The 20080-nt window shown below is 45.3% G+C and overlaps 2 protein-coding genes across 2 annotated transcripts in view; one reads left to right on the top strand and one right to left on the bottom strand.

Annotated features, from left to right (window-relative positions):
• The window catches only part of SLC44A3 (solute carrier family 44 member 3), a 323586-nt gene extending 315375 nt beyond the window's left edge, over nucleotides 1-8211 (bottom strand). Inside the window, 1 exon segment of the mRNA XM_045036232.1 lies at nucleotides 7806-8211. The gene's annotated coding sequence lies outside the window, so the exon portion shown is untranslated.
• Nucleotides 8197-19247, top strand: F3 (coagulation factor III, tissue factor). Its single transcript, XM_006934929.5, has 6 exons — nucleotides 8197-8508; nucleotides 9635-9746; nucleotides 13876-14066; nucleotides 15981-16159; nucleotides 16713-16860; nucleotides 18235-19247. Exons 1-6 carry the CDS (start codon nucleotides 8409-8411, stop codon nucleotides 18369-18371), a joined length of 867 nt encoding a protein of 288 aa, XP_006934991.3. The 5' UTR covers nucleotides 8197-8408; the 3' UTR covers nucleotides 18372-19247.
• Nucleotides 19248-20080: the final 833 nt, after the last annotated feature.

Below are 20080 nucleotides of genomic sequence, written 5' to 3'. Positions count from 1 at the left end.
ACAGGGTTGTTGTGAGGACTAAATAAGCTAATACCTAGAGAATGCTAGAAGAGTATTTTCTGGTGATTTTTACTCGCCACAAATAATAGAAATGGACAGCTACTGAGGGCTGCTGAATGCTTCCAAATGACCATTCGCTTTTCCACTGGCGGCATGATATTAGCTAAGAAGAAAGAAAATGTAGAGAGAACAAAGTTATTTTGCATGTTTCCTGGATTCTCGAAAATGACATCATGTCAGGGCTATGTATAGTTTATTATTCTCTCATTTGGCAAATATGTGATACTAGCATCTAAGCTACTGGCCTTCAGTGCAGGAACAAGGCAGACATGTTCCTGCCTGCATGATGCTTAGACCAGAGCAGAAGAGAATGACCTCACAACTAACTTCAGTACGGGGCATTGACTGTGGTAGGAGGGTGAGATCGGGATTCTGGCCACTGACCAGGCAGAAGACGGGACCTCCCCCAAGTACCCAGCACTAGTCAAGTCCATAGTAGCTGGTCCATAAACATTCATGGGATTAAGGAACATAGCACTTCCTGTGCTTTATTGTAAATTTCAGGTTGTCCTTCGTCTCAGAATCTTCAGAGCAAGAATACATCTTTCTTTTTGTGTCCCCAGCACCTGACATCACGCCTAGCACATGGGGGAAAGGGGTTAATAAAAGTTTATTGAATTGATCTGAATGACTAAGGAAACCTAATGTGTCTCTCCCCTATTCAGCCGTGTAGATCTTTCTAGTTTTAACCCAAAGAAATAAGAAACTTGACAAGATGGGTAGCCAAGTTAATTTTAGGAGTTGGGGTTGTTTTTTAGTACCCATTAAAATTACATACATAACTGGTTTTCTGCTTACTGTTAGCTGCCATGGTCCCTTCCTTTTTTAATTAAAAATTTTTTATAAGTTTATTTATTTTGAGAGAGAGAGATAGAGAGAGAGCATTCATTTGAGAGAGGGGCAGAGAGAGACGGAGAGAGAGAGAATCCCAAGCAGGCTCTGCATTGTCATCACAGTGCTGGACGGGGGCTCAAACTCACAAACTGTGAGATCACGACTTGAGCCAAAATCAAGAGTCAGATGCTTAACCAACTGAGCCACCCAGGTGCCCTGGCCCCTTCTCTCTTATTAAAACTCTTCTCCTTCAGTGTTGGGGTCCCATCTGTCCTCCCCCATCTCTCCGGACTCTCTTCTACTTTCTTCCCTAGGTCATCTTCCTCCTCCAGTCATGTCCCAGCCTCAGTTCTAGACCCACTGGTAGCGATTGTTTCTGTCTGATGGCTAACTTTATTGACCTGTTCTTTCTAGTAGAGGAGACCCACTCCCTGACCCCAGGAGTGGACACATGGCCAGGCCTAGTATTCCTCTGGCAATGGTGACTGGCCAAGGAGTGAATAAATGCCGCAAATAGGGACAAAGTCCTTCCCCAGAATGATGGCTGGACCCTGGTGTGATAGAGCTGAGAGAATGTTGCCCTACACTGTTGGCAGTAACCAGGCCCTACCACGTAGAGTCCATGTGCAGACACAAATGGAGACCAGCTTCAGTGGGAGAAAGAGCAGGCAAGAGCAAGAGAGAAACCCAGTCTCAGAGGCCCTGGTTCTGTAACCCTTCCACTGGGCTATGAGCTTCCCAGACTCACAAACTTATAAATGCCCCTTTGATTTGAGCCAGGCTGAGCAAGTTGTTAGTGCTTGCTAAGGGATTTGCTGTCACTAAAGACCCTCCTTTGGAGACCTTGTCCACTTTTACATCTTTGACCAAACCTCTAGGCAAATGTCTCCCAATTTCTAGCTCTACCCTCAATCTCTTCGCAAGCCTTAGTGCCCCGCTCCCAACTCTTTGTGCTGGGCGCTCGTCCTAGATGTCCACTGCCCCTCCCCTTCAACATGTGTAAATTCACAGCTTCTGAGCTGCCAACCTTCCATTCCAGGCTCCATCTTGACCTGTGCCGCCATTTCTCTCTGCCCCAAGACCTTACTCTTCTCTCTCCTTCCTGCCCCCACCTACGATCAGTCACTGAGTCCTGCAGCTTCTTCCTTCATACAGTTTCCTACAGCTGTCCTTCTCTTCCATGTCTCAGCCACCATTTGGGTTAGGGGGTTAGATTCCCGCTATGCCCCTTGACTCAATTCTTGTGACATTCCACGACCAGAAGAGTAAGCCTCTTAAGGTACTGTCTGCTGAACCAAGTCCAGACTTCTTAGTGGAGCCCACAGAGCTGCCCATGACCCAATGTTCTAGGTTTTGGCAACACTTGTCACCTGCAGGATCTCCAAACCCGGTGTGTGTGGCCCCCACTCTGCTCACAAAGGCCTCAGCCCTTGGCTCACCCTTTCCCCCCTTACCCATCCCCCCTTACCCATTCCCCTGGGATCCAGCTCAGCTAATGCTTTCCTCCAGGGAACCTTCTCTCATCATCCCAGTGAAAAGTGAATTCTCTCAGGACACCTGCGGGCTCGGCAGGTTAAACGTTTGACTTTTGATCTTGGCTCATTTCACGATCTCATGGTTTGCGAGTTCAACCCCTGAGTATGCAAACAGCACAGAGACTGCTTGGGATTCTCTCTCTCCCTCTCCATGTCCCTCCCTCACCCTTTCTCTCTGTCTCAAAATAAATAAAGAAACTTAAAAAAAGACAACAACAACAGTGAACTGTCTCCTCGAAGTCCCAAATATCTCCTATATCTTTAAACAAAGCTTTATGGGTGTGGAGGACCCACTACGTGCCAGGCACTACACCAGGCACTAGGGATGCCAATAAAGATAAAGCAGACTCTGCTGGCACAGAGCTCTCAATCTACTAGTGAGAGACATGGCGACGTGTCGCATTTCACTTACCCCTCCCCCCCTTCTCCTGTGGAAGCTTACACATTTGCTTCAGCTCTCTGACTAGCTTGCAAGATATTTTAGAAAAAGTACTCATGGGGCGCCTGGGTGGCCCAGTCAGTTAAGCATCCGACTTCAGCTCAGGTCATGATCTCTCGGTTTGTGAGTTCAAGCCCCAGGTCTGGCTCTGTGCTGACAGCTCAGACCCTAGAACCTGCTTTGGATTCTGGGTCTCTCTCTCTCTCTCTGCCCCTTCCCTGCTCCTGCCCTGTCACTCTCTAAAATAAATAAACATTAAGAAAAAGAAAAAAAAGGACTCATAATGTTCCTAGTACCTTGCCTTACACACAGTAATCCTTCAGTACATATTTATTAGCCTGTATACGGGAAGATCTGGGTTGACAAATCCATAAAAGATAGGAGATGTAAGACAAAACCTATTTTTAAAAATAAGGGCCAGGTTTAAGGCCCATCCTTTTGATTTGGTCAATTTAACAGCTGTCTATAAAGTTTACCAAATCCTGAAAACCCAGTCCTGTCATGGTACCACAAGCTCCCTCTATAGTCTATGTCCTGTCATGGTCCTTATGACAGGGGAGAGGAGTCATTTTGTGGTTGGTGCGTAGCTGATTTAGAACTTCGAGTTGCTGCAATATAGTAACAGAGGGTAGTGGTTTAGGTTGGCAAGTACAACTAGCCGAATGCTAGAACCATGCTTCCAATGTGCAGAAAACTTTGCTTATTCAGCAATTACTTTCCAGCTTGCAAGCTCTGTGTGAAAGAGGCATTGCTGTAACAGGATGGAGTATCATCCATTAAAGGCGGCAAGTGACTGGATGGATTGCGAGCTAATACGTTACAGCATCTGTAAACTATGCTATTTTATAAAATGTCAACAAATTATCTAAAAAAAAGAACAAGGCCTCCAGATGCGAGTACTTTTAAACTAGTTATTTCACCAATTTTTTTTTTAACTCTTCATCTGAGGAATCCCATACTTAGCTATCTTTTGTCTGTTTATAGACATGGCTCTCTATATTGGGATAGTGACTTTTTTTCCACGTGCAAAATTTTGAAAGTTCAGCCATACTTTCAAACTGATAAAGTACGTGGATTTTAAGGCTACAGATAATTTTCTGAGTTGAAGACACCTATTCGATGGATTGACCATGACATGCCTAACCTTATAAATTTTTTTGGCATGGAAGAAAATTTATTAATAAATAACATTAAGATTGTTTTATATCCAATCCAAAATGCTGACAGGAAGTCATTCAAACAATTAAAACCAGGACAGTAAGTAGGAGTGCTCATATATTTAATTGGAAAGAGACTCCTTGTTTTATTCTGTATATCCAAGGTCTAGGGAGAACTCAGCATCAGGAAGACAGTCAAGTATTTATTGAATGAATGGATTTCTATTCATCGAGTTAGTGCATATGTCAAGCATAAGGAGCTATAGAAATTGGGAACTAAGGGATGCTTACATAAAATGATACCATGTACAAACTTTAAAAGTATATGTGCTATATTAATGAGAATATACGTTAAAGGTTTTCATTTTAAATGACTTTTTGTTGCTAAAACAATATCCACGACTTGTGTTTAGGATGTATCTAGTTTATCAACATTGTACGCACAGAATAAAAATAACATTTACTGCTCATGAAATGGAGGTTGACAAGCTGTTTGATAAGCCTTGGGTTTATAAAGATACTTTTGTGCGGAACATACTAATCCTGTGTAAGGTTTGAACTGGAAGTTATTTCTCTAAAATTATGCTTTGAAAATATTGGTGCTGTGCGATAATGTACTTGGTAAAGCTTCCTGTAAATGATTTTAGACAGCTAATAGAAGTATTTTTGCATGGCGAGGATAATAGAGTTCATCGTACAGGCTTTCGACTATTTAATTTCAGTCTAAACGCTAACTTTTGAACTAGTAGATAATTATTTTCATAAAATGCACAATCATGACTGCCAATTTTTCCATGACTAACTATACCCTCCCAGATGTTGTTTCAAGTTCTGCTAAGTCATATTTTCTTTTTCCAGAACTCTGTGTTCCCTCCCACTCCTAAGTCCCTCTGGCCTTTTCTCAGACTTAGCCCTTTTCCTGAATTTGGGGTAAAAAGGATCCATTGCTCTTTTTACCATTCTATATGAATATAATAGTTTTACATAAATTACTCCCAATCTCACCTGCGATAATAAAGCTTAGCCTGTCCCCTTCCTGGAGAGGTATACATTTTGTGCAGTTTCTTCTGAAAAGCCGTGAAGCCTTTCCATGCAAGAACAGCCTCATCATATGACTGAAAATCTTCTGAATCACCCCAGAATCCAGGCTGTTAGAAAACTGCTAACCATTTCCAAACTTCCACATTTGTTTTCTGCTCTTCGGCTACCTCTCCTCCAGATTAGATTTTCTTGCTGTAGCAAGAATCATTAGTCACTAGTGAGACAGCCAGAGCTTACTGTCAAGGGACACCTTGCAACCCATGATGGATTCGTATTTTCTTACCAATCTGAGCTTTATGGAACACTCACCGCCCAGCCATTAGACAGAAAAACTTCAATGGCAAATCTCATCTCTTGAATGCCAGTGAAAATATTTGGCTGCATGCATGGTTCCAAAAAAAAGTTTTCATTGATTCAAATGTATAAAAGCCTACCCTGTGCTGGTAATTGCACAAAGCGTTGAGAGATGTGAAGAAGAAAAATCCAGTCCTGACTACCTCCAAGGAGCTCTAGTGGGGAAGAAAGACAACAAACACAGAGTTGAAATCAAGTGAAGTACTCCATGAAATCAAGTCAGTGAAGTTCTCGGGGGGGGCACAGAGGAAGGGCTGCAACATGGCCCTCATCCTCACACTCCTCATCAACCACAGTGCATCACTGGTTATGCAAAAGCTATGCAGCTGCTCCACAAGTCTCCATGTATGCACGCTTCAAGGAATAACCATCAGGATATTTCCGCCGGAGAACAGTGAGTTCCCCAAACTGCAAACATTTTCTATACCTACTTGGAGAGCATTGTTGAGTGCCTATGGATGAATAAATTAATCAAGTAAGTCACGGTTTATAAGCCAGTCTTATTTCCATGCACTGGAATAGAGGAAAGCATGGTTGTGGAAAGAAAAGTTCCTGAGGTCAGAAGACCAGAGCTGCATGGTGAGGCTGTCTGTAGGACCCTCATCCCTAAAAGAATGTTTGTGAGGTCCCCACCAGGCTTCTGATACTCTACGACTTAACCATAAAGGGAGTGGTCCAGCCAGCCTGATTATCATTATAGTTTAAGAATTTTTCCAACTTCTCAGAGTCTCCAAGATATACGAAACCGGAGGGAACTTTGGCAACTGCTAAGCTCAGGTTTACCGAAGGAGGTTAAAAAAAATGTGTAAGGGTAGGGAATAACTTTTAACAATCACTTGGTTTCTGTGCAATAAATATCAACAGTGAAATTTTAGGAATGTACTTTTAACAGTGCCAAGCATCAGAGATCTAGAAATCGTCTGGCCACAGTCTGATTGACTGCGATATCACAGAGATATTATTTACTATAGCCAGTCTGCTTCCTCTTTTTCTTGGAAGTAGTAAAAAAATTTTTAGCATTTTTCAAACCTTGAAGGATATAATTCTATATTTACTCAAAAACCTACGCAGAAACTCAACAAATTCCTCTCTTCCCTGTCTGATAATTTGGGTGAATTTGCAAAATAAGTATCTAATGTATCAACTTTTAAGGCATTTTTTCTGTGTCACCATCTAACGTGAAACATACTTTTCTTGCCAAATTGCTGACCTTGACACACTTAAGTCCCTTTATGTTTCAGGAGAGTCAGGGACTCCGAGTGGAGCCAATCACTCTGTAGACACAGCAACGATTCCCTGAGTCTCGGAAAGCAAGTGTAACGTTTTCTCCTAGGTACCTTCAACTCCGGTACAAAGAATCACATCCCAGGCTGGGCTAAAGATCTGTTAGGGAAAATGACTCAGGCGGGAGACTACAAAAAGGAGGCCCACATGGTCTCGTTTTGCAAATACAAACTTTGTGGGGTATAGAGCTGGAAGAGACCACAAAAAGAAACCACCAAGTGCAGCGTTCAGCTTCTAGGAAAAAAGAACAAGAACTGGATGTGCTATTTCAGTTCAGGCGAAGGGAGAAAACAAAACTTTTGCGAGGTTTTATTTCTTTTAAAACGAGTGTATGCTACGGTTTCCCGGGCTGTATGGAAATATACAGTATTTAGTATACACTAAATGCAAATGCAAGGCTGACTTCCCTAGAAAAAAGTGGGAGACTCTACCTACTTTCTCCCGAACACCTCTCCAGTCTGTCTTGGAGGCAACTAAGGAGTAATAATAAAGGAATGATGGCAAATACTTTAACAAGGCTTTCTACAATGCCGCTTTAGTAGAATACAAGGTAACATCCTATCGCCTGACAATTTTACAGGAAAGCCCAGAAGAGGAAGCCAGAAATAGGTTCCAAAAACCAATGCTGAAGACTAGTGGGGGAAAAAAAAAAAAAGTCTGATTTTTTTTTTTTTTTTTTTTTTCATTTTTGGTTTCTCTACACTTGGGTGGGACTCAGTCCCACGAACGTCTTCTTCGGTGTGAGAGCGGTCTTTTCGGGAACCACAGGGCTGCAGATGTCATGCTGGAATTCTCCCAGGGGCAAACTGCCAGCCTGAAGCAGCTCTTCCCCAGTTTCTACCCCCAGCGGGGCTGGCCTGAGCCTCGCTAACTGACCTTCGGGCCTGTGGGCAGACACCTGCATTCGCACCACCTTTGTGGGATGCGACCCACGCTAAGGGCCCTGTGAGGTGGGAAGGCCAGGTATGATTGCTTTCGGGGGAGAAGACGAAGGCTGGGAGGGAGTCCTGCTCAGAGTCACGCGGCCACCTGGCTGCAGATTCCGAGGCTCGGCCCCACGTGGGCGAAGCGCGGGGAAAATACCGAGCCCGGAGCCCCTACCTGCCGTCAGACCCCGTCAATGCTGCCGCTCCCACCGGCCGGGACAGCACTGGGTCTCCAAACGGTAGAGAAGAATCCTTTCCCTCCACCTCGAGAACTGCTTCCAAAGCGCCCCCGCTTTCAGCCCCAAGACCTGCCCACTCAGGCCGGACGTCGGGGTCGCCGGCCTGGGCGACCCGGGGACCGGGCGGGGAGCGCTGGGGGCCGGGGGACCCGGTTCCCCGCAGCACCTGGAGCCGCCGGACCGAAGGGCAGCACCGCGCTCGGTGGCGCGGTTGAATCACGCGTGAATCACTCCTCGGAGTTTCCTACCCGGAGGGGGCGGAGCAGGGGTGGGGACCGGTCCCGGGGTCCGCCCAGCACGACGGCCAGTGATCGGGCCGGGGGCGGGAGTGGGGAGGAGCGGCGGGGGCGGGTCGGGGGCTTGCGGAGGCGCCGGCGTCCGCGCGACTCTTTAAAGCGCGCGCGGCCAGAGCTCCCCCAGACTCGGGGTTCCCCGCGATCGTTTCCGTTGCCGCCGGTGCCCAAAGGGGCCTCCAGCCCAGCCTCCCCAGTCTTCGCGGCGCAACGGAATCCTCCCGACCTCGCCGCCAGCTCGTGGACATGGAGACCCTCCCCGGACCCCGGACTCCCTGCCTCGAGGACACCGTCGCTCGGATGCTCCTGCTCGGCTTGGTTCTCCTGCAGGTGACCGGAGCCTCCGGTGAGTGGCGGCCGCCCCCGAAGCCCAGGAGCGCGAGGCTCGAAGGAATGGACTCGCCCGCCTGAAGCGGCAGCTCTCACCCAAGTGTCAGCGAAGCCGGCCCCCGGGGCGCGCAGGCGGGAGTTGGAGGGTAGGAGGCGGCTGCCGCTTCTGCTGGAGAGGCTTGCTCGGTGTCCGGCCGCTGGGATTGCACACGTGGAGTGTGGCTCCCGCTCTAAGTTTAGCCAGTCTTTTCCAGTGGTCCGCGACCTTGAAGGTGGTGGACGTGGACCCGCACCTGCACTGGTCACCGTCGTGCAGGGTTTGGAGAGATACCATCCTTCACTGCGCGTGCACGTTCCCTGATGGAGCGGGAGAGGCACTTGTGGTTCCTCGATCGCCTTTTAGATTCAATCAGAGGCAATCCTGTGGCAAAAAGTCGCTTGGATTGGCGTAGACACCACATGGTGCATGACCCTTATGCTTATTCGGTGGGGGGGGGGGGGGGGGGGGGCAGGGCAGAGACTGTGACCTGCTGCGTATTGGCAAAGCAGACCTTAATAATAAAGCGTTCTAACTGAATATATCTGATGGTGTGACAGGCCACACTTCCGCCTGGCTGTCTGAAAGTTTCAGTATAGAGACATGCTAGATACAAATGAGAAAAGTCAAGATTTGACTTTCTTATGGTATGCGGCCCTAACCTCTCTCACACATGTGGGATCTGCTCTCTTCCATAGCTTACCCCAAACCCATCCTACCTGGCCCTCCCTGGTGAGTGGGACCTCTGGAGTCCTGCACTTCCTGGGCTGGCCTGGGACCTCCCAGGAGGCTGATAGCTCCTGGGCTGTGTGCTAGGTCACGTTATCACAGGGCTTCCTCCATAAATCATTTCAAACAAGGATTTTCTTAGATTACAAGGTCAATCTTGCCAGGAGAAAATTAAGAGAAGTTAAGAAAATTAAGAAAAACCTGAATGTTTTTTTGTCTTGATAATTCAGTAGTGAATGGAAGCTTTCGTGGTTGCAAAAAAATATTAATATGAAGTTTATAGTGATGTGGGAGGGATGGGAAGATGTTTTATAGCATCAACATGAAATCATGTACTGAGTTCACGTAATAATAGCTGTTTCTCTGTTGTTTAAAGGCATTACAGATGTAGTGGCAGCATATAATTTAACTTGGAAATCAACTAATTTCAAGACAATTTTGGAGTGGGAACCCAAACCCATCAATCATGTCTACACTGTTCAGATAAGGTAAGCTACGTACAAAAAAAAAAAAAAAAGAAAAAAGAAAATTAAGGTTTTTGATGTTTCCACTTCCCTGTGCTGAATACAAATGTCTTTAAAGCTGATTAATGGATGAGAGTATTTAACAGATGACAAAGAGGGCATTGGTGGTAATTTGCTGGCCAGAGGCATAGTCTATGAAGCCTGCAACATTTCCTCAGCTTAAACTGATAGAATGTTTTACTTGGTTTTGGACAGGATGGGAAGATTCTCAAATGGAGTGTAAGCCGTAGGTAGGTGAACTCTCTTGAGCAGACTATGGCAGCATGGGTAGGTGTGGGTCGCAAGTGAAGATAACTAACATCCTCTCAGCACACCCGTCTTTTTCCTCGCTAACTGTCTAGACTGTGAGCCAGATCTAACATGTTCAGGAGGAAGTGGGGAGGAGTACAAATGTGTACATTGCCCTTAAGCAGTGTTTGATTCATTAATCTTTAGACACTGGTTCAAAATTCAGTTGCATCCACGATCTCGGAGGTCAAATCTGTGACTCACTAAGCCCGGGAGAAATCCTCCTCTGTCTGCACTCATCCATCCTGCTCTGATTGGCAGCTCTCTCCAAGAGCTGGTAATTTGCACGTTCAGTCTGAATGTCGGACGTGTGCCATCTCTGTTCCTTGATGGTTTTCACCATATTCTTGGCGAGTTTGGGGTCTCTGAAATGTTCTAGGAGGCTTGCTAGAGATCTTATTAAATAGAGAAGAGCTGCTGTGGAAGTTATTTTAACACTAACTGAATAAAGGCACAATAGTATCACTGGCTAAGAATTAAAGATGTTTTGCTGTTGTGTTTGAACACAGCTCCTAAGTACGCAGTGGGTCTTTTAGGTGGATGTTCTTGCTTTTCAAAATGAACTTCATGACGACTGTTTGCTAGACAAAGAGAATTTGTGTGTGTGTGTGTGTGTGTGTGTGTGTGTTCGTTCATGTATAGATAGAGATACGGGGGTTACATAACCCCAGGGAATAATTATAATTGTGGTCAAACTTGTCAATTCAGATTCCACTAATTGAGAATTAGTAATTAATTCCTCTGATAGAGAGCTGAAGCTTACTTTAGTAAAACACCTTCCTTCTGGATTGAGAAAATAAGATTTTAGGAAGAATGCTTAATCCTAAATATACTCAGTCTTATGTTTGGTGAACATGTGGAAACATTTATGATTTACTTAATTTTTATTTTTTATTCTTTTTTAACAAATCACTTCCCCATCACAACTGTAAATAATCTCCCAAGATTATTCTTTTTATTTTTAATTTGAGAGAGAGAGCACACAAGCAGGAGAGAAGAGTGGGGTGGGGGGTGGTTTGCAGAGGGAGAGGGAGAATGAGAGAGAATCCATTGCTGAGCATGGAGCCCAATACGGGCTCGGTTCCATGACCCTGGGATCACAACCTGAGCCAATATTGAGAGACCCTCAACCGGTAGAGCCACCCAGGTGCCCCTACCTGATTTTTAAACCTAAGCCTTAGTTAACCCTAAGTTCTTAGACTTTGCAAGACTGCTAATATTTAAATGAACACGTCCCCCATGAAGTGCGATGTGCGCACATCCTAGCTGAGCTGAAGCTTGGCGGTGCCTGAGGGTGGGGGTGGGGAGTTCCTGCCAAGAGAGGGATCTCCCCGTACTCTTGGCCCTGCACCCCAAGGCCTGTGAACAGTCCCCAATCCTGCTCCTGGGAGACACATACTCTCCTGCAGCCTCCCCATGAGTAAGTAGGATTCCTGGGTGAAAAGGACCACAGCAATCCTATTATAGGAGAGGACACTGTTGCCATGGGCAAGTGAGGGGTTTATTCGTGACTGCCTGCCCTGATAGCGAGTGCCCACCCAGGTCTGGAACCAAGGTCTCCCCAGGACCCCATACCACCACCTACTTGGGTGGGTCTGCCACAGTCTGATGTGAGGCCCCAAGGCTGGGAGGAGGAAGGAAGGTCATTCCCACTGCATCTCCTCTGTGGGCTTTCTTTCTTCCCGGTTCTCTGTCCCTAAAGAAAGCACTTTAACCTACTGTCCCTCTTCACCCACTCCCCCCCACCTCGCTGCCGGCCTGTCCCCAGCCACGGGGTGCCACCGCTGTGCCTGGAGATCCAGCTGCACTTTTCCTCTTTGGAAACACTTTCTAGAGGTAGCTGGGAAGCGCTGTTGGCTCAAGCCTTAGCACCCAACCACCATCTGTGATGTTGATTCCACAGAAATGTTCTGAATTCTAACACTAAACTTCCACACCTTCTAGAAAACAACCTGCTCCTAAATTGGTGAATCTGGATTCTGCTGGAATTTTTTAGTAATTCAGATAGGACATTTATGATTTCCAAATCAGGAGGGTGTACAATACCTAGAGGAACCTTGAAGTCTTTTAAATATTAATGCTGGCAATAGCATTTAGAGGAATGTAGTACAGAATCGCCCCTTCATTACCTGTTCACATGCCTTTACTATGTTCAGTGATCCAGGTGCTTGTGCTAAATTTCACCATAGAGTACTGTGATTTCTACGAATGAGCTGGGGGAGCCCAATACCTGTCTCTCAGATGGAACGTAGTCACAGAGCCCAGGAGTCTTTCCCCTGATAATCTGAACCATGTGTGTGCCACAGTGATGGAGAGGAATCGTCATGCTCTGATTCACTGTTTAAAAGAGAAGTGATATAACTATTAAAAAAAACATTTTTGTCATTCTGGAATTGAGACAGACTCTACTTTTTCACAGAAAGAGAAATCTAGAAAACAAAAATATTTCTGTGTCGATCTCAGTTTGTGAATTTTAGGGCACAGAGTGTGTTTGCCCACATCCTCTTAGCCTCGGTATTTAGTTCAGATTTTTTAAAAAAAATATGTACTTACGGCTCTCGTGTGTGGACTGAGACAGTTGAATCCTATGGCAGCTCCATTTTCCCCCCTGATCCAACCCGGAAGTGCAAACTGCCTAACACTCAGCGAGGCCTGGCTATGTATGATCCTTCAGGTTAGCCCTGTTGCTTAATGGGGAGTGGGACCAAGTTCACAGTAAGTGCTTTAATGGAGGTATCATTGCTGGGAACAAGGGAGAGAGGTCAATTCTGAGAAAGGAGATCTGGAGATTCCTGGAGAAAGTGGGACTGGAGCATGGTCTTAAATGGTGGGCAGGGCTCTCTGGCGGTCCATGATGCCAAAGGAGAGAACGGTGTGGCTGTCAATGTACGTGGGTCAGAAGTGTGTGGATCCAGGAGCAGGGGCATTCATCTACAAATTGTTTTGGTCCTTTAGAATAATTTCATGTTTAGCAGTTCTTTAAAGTATTTCCCCTTCAATGGCGTCTTACAAAAGAAAGATCTGTTCCAGTCTCTTAGTCTCTCAGACTCTCCGATCCTGCCTTTATTGTTATGTTGTAAACTTTGATGGGCTGTATTCATATCTTGTAAAGTGAGGGAGGCATGTAGTAAAATGAGATGGACAGACTCAGCCCGCACCTCATCAGCTAGGTGACCTTGTACAAGTCACTTAGTGGTCCTGAGCATGTGTCCTTATGTGTAAAAAAGATCCAATCCCTTCCTGAAAGGATTCTATCAAATGAGGTAGCCTGTGTAAAGGGCCCTGTATAGTACCTGGCATACAGTAGATTCAATGATAAATAACCATACCAGCAATGGTCAGTCAAATGTAAGATATAGATTATTATGTAGATTCTATTATTACTACATTGGCTATGTTCCACACAGACTATAGAACGTGATAAAGATACGTGTGGAACAAATAACTGGGTCTTGATGGGATGTTGCTCTCTCTCCCGTGTGACCCTAACAAATTGTCTACATTTTAAGAAAGACATTTAACAAATGGTTAAGGGCACAGACTCGGCAGGCAGAGTGCTGTGTGGCCCAAAGTCCTGCTGTATGAGCTGGTCACCCAATCTCACTTTGCCTCAGTTGCCTTATCTGTGAAAACAGTAATTACAGAGCCATCCCCAGTTTGCTGTGAGGACTCAAATACGTCCAAAGGACTCGGCGTAGCAAATGCCTACTCAGACTGCTTGTGAGTGGTGTTGGAACCCGGCACCGCACCAGAAAGCCGTCTGTCTCAGCTGCAGATCCTCATACGCTCCTCCTCCTTCCTTCAGCCCCAGATTAGGCAACTGGAAAAGCAAATGCTTCTACACCACAGACACGGAGTGTGACCTCACCGACGAGATCGTGAACAATGTGAATCAGACGTACCTGGCCCGGGTCTTTTCCTACCCAGCTGATGCCACCGATTACGCTGGGGAGCCTCACTTTACAAACTCCCCAGAGTTCACACCTTACTTAGAGAGTAAGTGCTCAATGTGTAATACCCTTTCATTCATGGTCTGAATGTTTTTGTGAGCTTGTGACTTGCAGGGGCTATTCCATAAAGAATACTCATCCGTTGAGTCACTGGAATCTACTCCTGAAATCGTTATAGCACTATATGCTAATTAACTTGGATGTAAATTAAAAAATAAGAATAAATTTAAAAGAAAAGAATATTCATCCTTAAACATGTTCTCTTTCTCAGAAATTGGTAAGTGCCACAGCGCTGTTGGCTCCATCCAGGCATGCTAGGAGGGTCACAGAATGTGAACTCTGGAGTTGGTAACAGTGTCATTGAGTAACTTTTTTCTGTCACCAGGCCCTCCCAGCAACTGCCTGGATGGAGGGGCTGGGGAGTAGGAAATCCATCAAAGCTGGAGATTCAGCCTCTAGGAGGATATTTACATTATATATTACAGATGCAACTAAATCTCCTGAATTTTCTCTTCCATTATCAGACCAGAAGTCCCCGTTTCGGGTTTTCACAAACAGTCACAAATCCAGGGGGTAGGTCCGGTGTCCCTCTGAGTCCACAATCAGGCTCGTTGACCTTTTTAAATAACCTGACCATGCTCCGCGTCACGTGATGCCGTGCTGGGCCGGCTCCCAGCCTGCCTCCTTCGTGCTGGTTTTGAAAACGAGGAATGCTTTCCTCCCCAGCCTTTGTCCCAGTAAGCTGACCTGAGCATCTAAAAAGGGAATGCAGAGGATTCCTGCCAAGTAGGAGATTTCAACTTTTTTTTTTTTTTTTTGGTCAGAACTAGGTATTTTAAATGAACAGATGCAGCACATCGTGCTGGGTGAAATCAGTTGCTCTTTTAAGAAGAATTAGAACGAAAGGTTAGAATGGAAGCGTGTCATGTTTTTTATCTGGTGCTTTTGTGTGTAGCCCTGCGGCTGCCCAGTGAGAACGCTCTCTCCCGGCAGGGAGGGGGGAGGGGGGAGGGACCGTCAACCACCTGGTCCCTCAGGTATCTACTTGGAGGGTGGAAATAGGGGGCGGCCTGACCCCCGAGCGAATCTGTGTGCCTTTCCTGAGCCCCTGTTGGCCAGAGTCTGCCTTCAAACTCCTCTGTGGCCTTTGCTCCCTCTCTGGGCCCTCAGCTGGATCATGGCCACCACAGCCACAGCCACCTCAGTGACGGTGCAGGCTCAGTGACACTCATTCCCCTTTTTATAATTCTTGAGTTTCTTCTAAGTCACTTCAAATCCTTCCTTGACGTGAGATAGAAAGTATTTTATATATTAATTTTGCATGTGCTCACACACACACACATATAACTGCATATAATTCGTGTTAAATTACTGGGATTATTCTACTGTCCTTCAGCCTAAGCATAGGAGATGACCAGTTAACACTGGTTCCTTGAGGTTCCAAGGACATTTCCTGGGCTTCCCACAGCCCCTAATTTACTCTATCTCAAATGTGGAACCGTATACAACTGTATTGTTTAATACAACAGCCACTAGCCACATATGGCCACTGAGCACCCACAGCTAAATGCCGTAAGTATAAAATACACACTGGATTTTGAAAAATATCTCCAAAGTTTTTTCTATTGATTACATGCCAAATGATAATATTTTAGCTATTTTGGATTAAATGAAATGTATTATTAAAGTTTAATTTCAGCTGTTCCTTTTTACATTTTCTAATGCGACTACAAGGAAATTTTAAATCACATCTGTGGCTGTTATATTTGCACTGGATAGCACTGCCGTAGGATGTCCCGCTCTGGAGCCACTGAGCGAACTCCTGCAGGGAGCGTATTCCATGTGGCTGTTTTACAAGGGGGGGGGGGGTACTGGCTTGTTATTAACTGTGATAACTAAATGCGATTCTACTTGGTATAGAATTCTTTGGTTCCAATGAAGCTCATTTTCTATGTTTTAGCAAAGCTCGGACAGCCCATGATTCAGAGTTACAAACAAGTTGGGACAAAACTGAATGTGACCGTACAAGATGCACGTACCTTAGTCAGGATGAACGGCACATTCCTAAGCCTCCGGGATGTTTTTGGCAAAGACTTAAGTTACACACTTTATTATTGGAAAGCTTCAAGTACGGGAAAGGTGAGGATTCTTTCATTTGGTCTTAGGACTTGTTTTAAATTGTGGATCCTTGACTTTACAGCCCACTTCTTCCCTCAATTCAAAGATGCCAGAATGGGGTGGTTGAGAGAGCAGTGTGGTGGAGGGGCAGGGGTGCCTGCTGTCCCGGCTCTGTGACTCTGGGCGTGGCCCCTCGGATACACAGGCTGCTCAGCCAAGGGCTGGACCAGGTCTTCTCTGAGGCTCCTGCTGGCTCTCCCATTTCTTCCTCTCTTGAGGATCCCAGAGACAAAGTCTGTTTTCCATTCACAACTAATGCTTCATTCCTTTTTCCCTTTATTGCAAATATCTTCTAAAGGAGCTAAATTGGGTTGGATGGGCCTAAGTTGGGTATTTTCGGTCTAGGAAGAAGCATCCTTAGCAGTTATCAGGGGGAACTGACCAGCCAAGTCACTTCTAATCCATTATATGTCTGGTGTGCCCCTGCAGGCTTTTGCTTCCACAGTTGACGTAGTGAAGGGGAAAGAATTCACTCTGAGCCCAGATAAATTAAGAACTCTTGATCTTTTAACAGAAAACAGCCAAGACAAACACTAACGAGTTTTTGATTGATGTGGATAAAGGAGAAAGCTACTGTTTCAATGTTCAAGCAGTGATTCCATCACGGAAAGTAAACCAAAAGAGTCCAGAAAGTCTCATCGAGTGTACTAGCCAAGAGAAAGGTATGTCCAGAGGTGAATGGCTCTGTCCGTTATTCTTCTGGGAGGCATGGAGAATTTCCAGAGTTCGAATGCACCCTTAGAACCAGGAAGTATTTTTGTTCAGGGAGAAACAGCCTTGTTTTTGGTTGTTGTTGCTGTTTGTTTGTTTGGGTCATGTCGTTTGGGGGAGACTCTTACAATTTTAGGCATTTGAAAATGTTTCTGCGTTGTTCCCTTGTTTTAGCTAGTGTTTTCTTGAGCACCTACCGTGTGCCAAGCTCGCTGCTGAGCAACGGACACACGGTGCATGTTTAGCATTTAGCATCAAATCACAGATTTCTCTGGGTATTTTTTTCACACTTAAATTCTGATTCTGTGGGTTATGGGGGAGTTTCTGGGCCAGCTGCAGCTGCACCCAATAGACATCTGTGAGCACTTGCTATGGGCTGTTGTCACAGAAGACAGGAAGTTTAACCCACGAAGGAAGGGGATTGCCTCTAGCAAATATACCTACGTGAGTGTGTGTGCCTACATGGGGCCCAGACCCCTTGTGAGGACTAGTTCCTAATTGGCAGTGCTGAGAGGGGTTCAGACTCGTCCATGAAACTGACAGCCTGAGTCTCCCTCCAGGCTTTATAGGGATAGTACTCTGAGGACATTCTGAGATCAAAAGTCACAGGATGGCTCCTTGCTAAGATGAGACTTGAAAATTTAAAAGCACTTTTAAACAAATATTTCCTGCTGATTAACCATAATGGAAGAAAAGGGCTGGCCTTCGCTCTGGTCCTGTACCCCTCTGGGCCATCATTACCCACAGTCCTCACAGCCATCTCCCTCAAGCCAGCTGGGGTTCTGCTGCCTCTCTGTCTTCATGCACACCCAGATCGCTGCTTCCCTGCCTCTGCTCCATCTACTGAAATGTGTCTTTGAGAACCGTCTCACATGCCTCCTCCACCAGGAAGCCCTTCCTGTTGCCCCAACCAATGATCATCTCTATTGACCCGAACCCTGCCAGCACTCTGCATCTTGCTCTTTGCACTAATCATTTATCTTGTACTATGATAATTGTTGCCACCAAACCCAGCATTATTTTTAGCCACTTGTTTCCAAAAGCTGTTCTTGCTCCCATTTGCGTGTACCATCTCCTGGCTGTGAACATTATCCAGTTTATTAAGTAGCCCATTAAATGATTTCGCCACTGTCAATTGCCCTAAAACATCTAGGGTTTGACCAGTTCTTTCCTAATCAAAATATGTTGTGGTGGAAAGGGTGGAAGAAAGAAATTTCAAATTACGCAAAAGCAGGCTGGTGTAATTTAGAGTTACACCCTCCGTTCTGCCCGCTGATCAATGGGGTTCAAGCTCTCAAAGTTGACTGGGACCTTTTGTTTTCCAGAAATGTTCCTCGTCATTGGAATGGTGGTGCTTGCAGTCATCATCCTGACCATCATCCTGGGGGTGGCCCTGTACAAGTGCAGGAAGGTGCGCAGGGGGCAAGGTTGGAAGGAGGGCTCCCCACTCAATGCTGCATAAAGAACACACCCTTGGAGCTGCCGACCACGGCACAGTTCATGTCGCACTGTGACCAAGAACTTTGAAGAGAATAGAATATATGGAAACACAAATGAGTATTTTGGAGCACGGAGACTCTTGGGCTCAACAATAGCTCTTTATCCGACCTGTTCTCACAGTTAGCATTCTGGTTTCGACAGCAGCATTAGACGCTGTGGAATGTAACGAACGGTACGACCCATTCCAAGTTTTTAAAATTTCTGTTTAACACTATGACATCCTTTGCACATATCATGTTCTAGAATGTATATTCTACACCCAAGATGAAACCAGGTTGTCTCATCGAAAACGAATGAACAAATGCCTTAAAACAAAAACAAAAACAAAAAACTCCTGGGTAGACTTTTGGAAGGCTTTTGAGAAGCTGACTTCAAATCACACAGGAGAGTAAAATGGAAATTGGGTGGACTTGTCTAACCCGTGTCTCTGCTTTTGTGATATATGGTGTTTAGGGTCTTCTGCTGCTTCTTTTCTGAGTTCTCTTGGAGGTTCAAAACAATTGGCAAACGTTTATGTGAATGTGTGAAATGCAGAAGACTTCTGTTTGGGGCACATTCCTAAAGCACCTTAGGGGTAGCACTTTAACTGACTTCCATGCTGTTGATTAAGCACTTGACAATTAACTATATTTTTATAAGACTACTATACAAACCACATAGAGTTTATGATTTAAGGTACTTCGAGCTTTTATGGCCAATATTGTGTATATTTATATATTTTTAAGAGGTTTTATACATGGGGATTATCTATTTATAGAAGTAATATTGTTCTGTTTGTATATATTGAGATAATTTATTTAATATACTTTTATATAAATAAAGGTGACTGGGAATTGTGGCTATTGTCTTGATTATATCTTCCACGTATTGTTTGCCATTTGGCCATTGTACGAGTTGGCACTGCTGTGGTAACAAATGACCCCCAAATTCTCAGTGGCTCACAACAGCATTACCTTGAATTCTCGCGTACATTAGTTTGGTGGCTGCAAGTTGACCACAGCTGTTCTTAATTGGGTTCTCATTCTAGAACCCACACCGAAGGTGAAGGCTCTGTTTGGGTCAGGGCAGAGGGAAAAGCAAAAAATTAGGAGGAAGAGTAGTCACATCTTCAAGCTTTAAGCCCACCTCTTAAAACTCTCTCTCTCTCTCCCTCTGCTCCCTCCCTACTTGTGCATGGGCTTTCTCTCTCTCTCAATAAAACTAAATTAAATTAAAATCAAAAAGAAATTGTTAAAAAAAGAAAAACACAAAACTTCTGCTCCCGTGCAACTGCCCCAGGCAAGATACCTGACCACGCCTGACAATATTCTGCCTGCAAGGAGGCAGCGCCCGTCTCATGGCAATGGCCGCGACACATGGCATTACAGGGAAGACAGAAAATGATACAACTGACTGCAGATTTAGAAGATGTGATTTCTTCCCATGGGCATCAGTTTGAGTTGGAGATGAAAGTTGGAGAGGAGAAAGGAAAAATTCTTTGGATTATTGTCTTCAAAGAAAATTGGACAAAAGGACAATGTAAGATAGAGAAGTGGAGTGTCTAGAGTTCATTAAAAGCAAACTAAATTGAGGGACACCTGGGTGGCTCAGTCGTTTGAGTGTCATGACCTTTGGTTTAGGTCATGATGCCACAGTTCTGAGTTCAAGCCCTGCATCGGACTCTCTGCTATA

This window comes from Felis catus, chromosome C1, assembly GCF_018350175.1.
Source record: "Felis catus isolate Fca126 chromosome C1, F.catus_Fca126_mat1.0, whole genome shotgun sequence".
Taxonomy (NCBI): Eukaryota; Metazoa; Chordata; class Mammalia; order Carnivora; family Felidae; genus Felis; species Felis catus.
The sequence above is the reverse complement of the archived record's forward strand: the minus strand, read 5'-3'. Positions and strand labels throughout refer to the sequence as shown.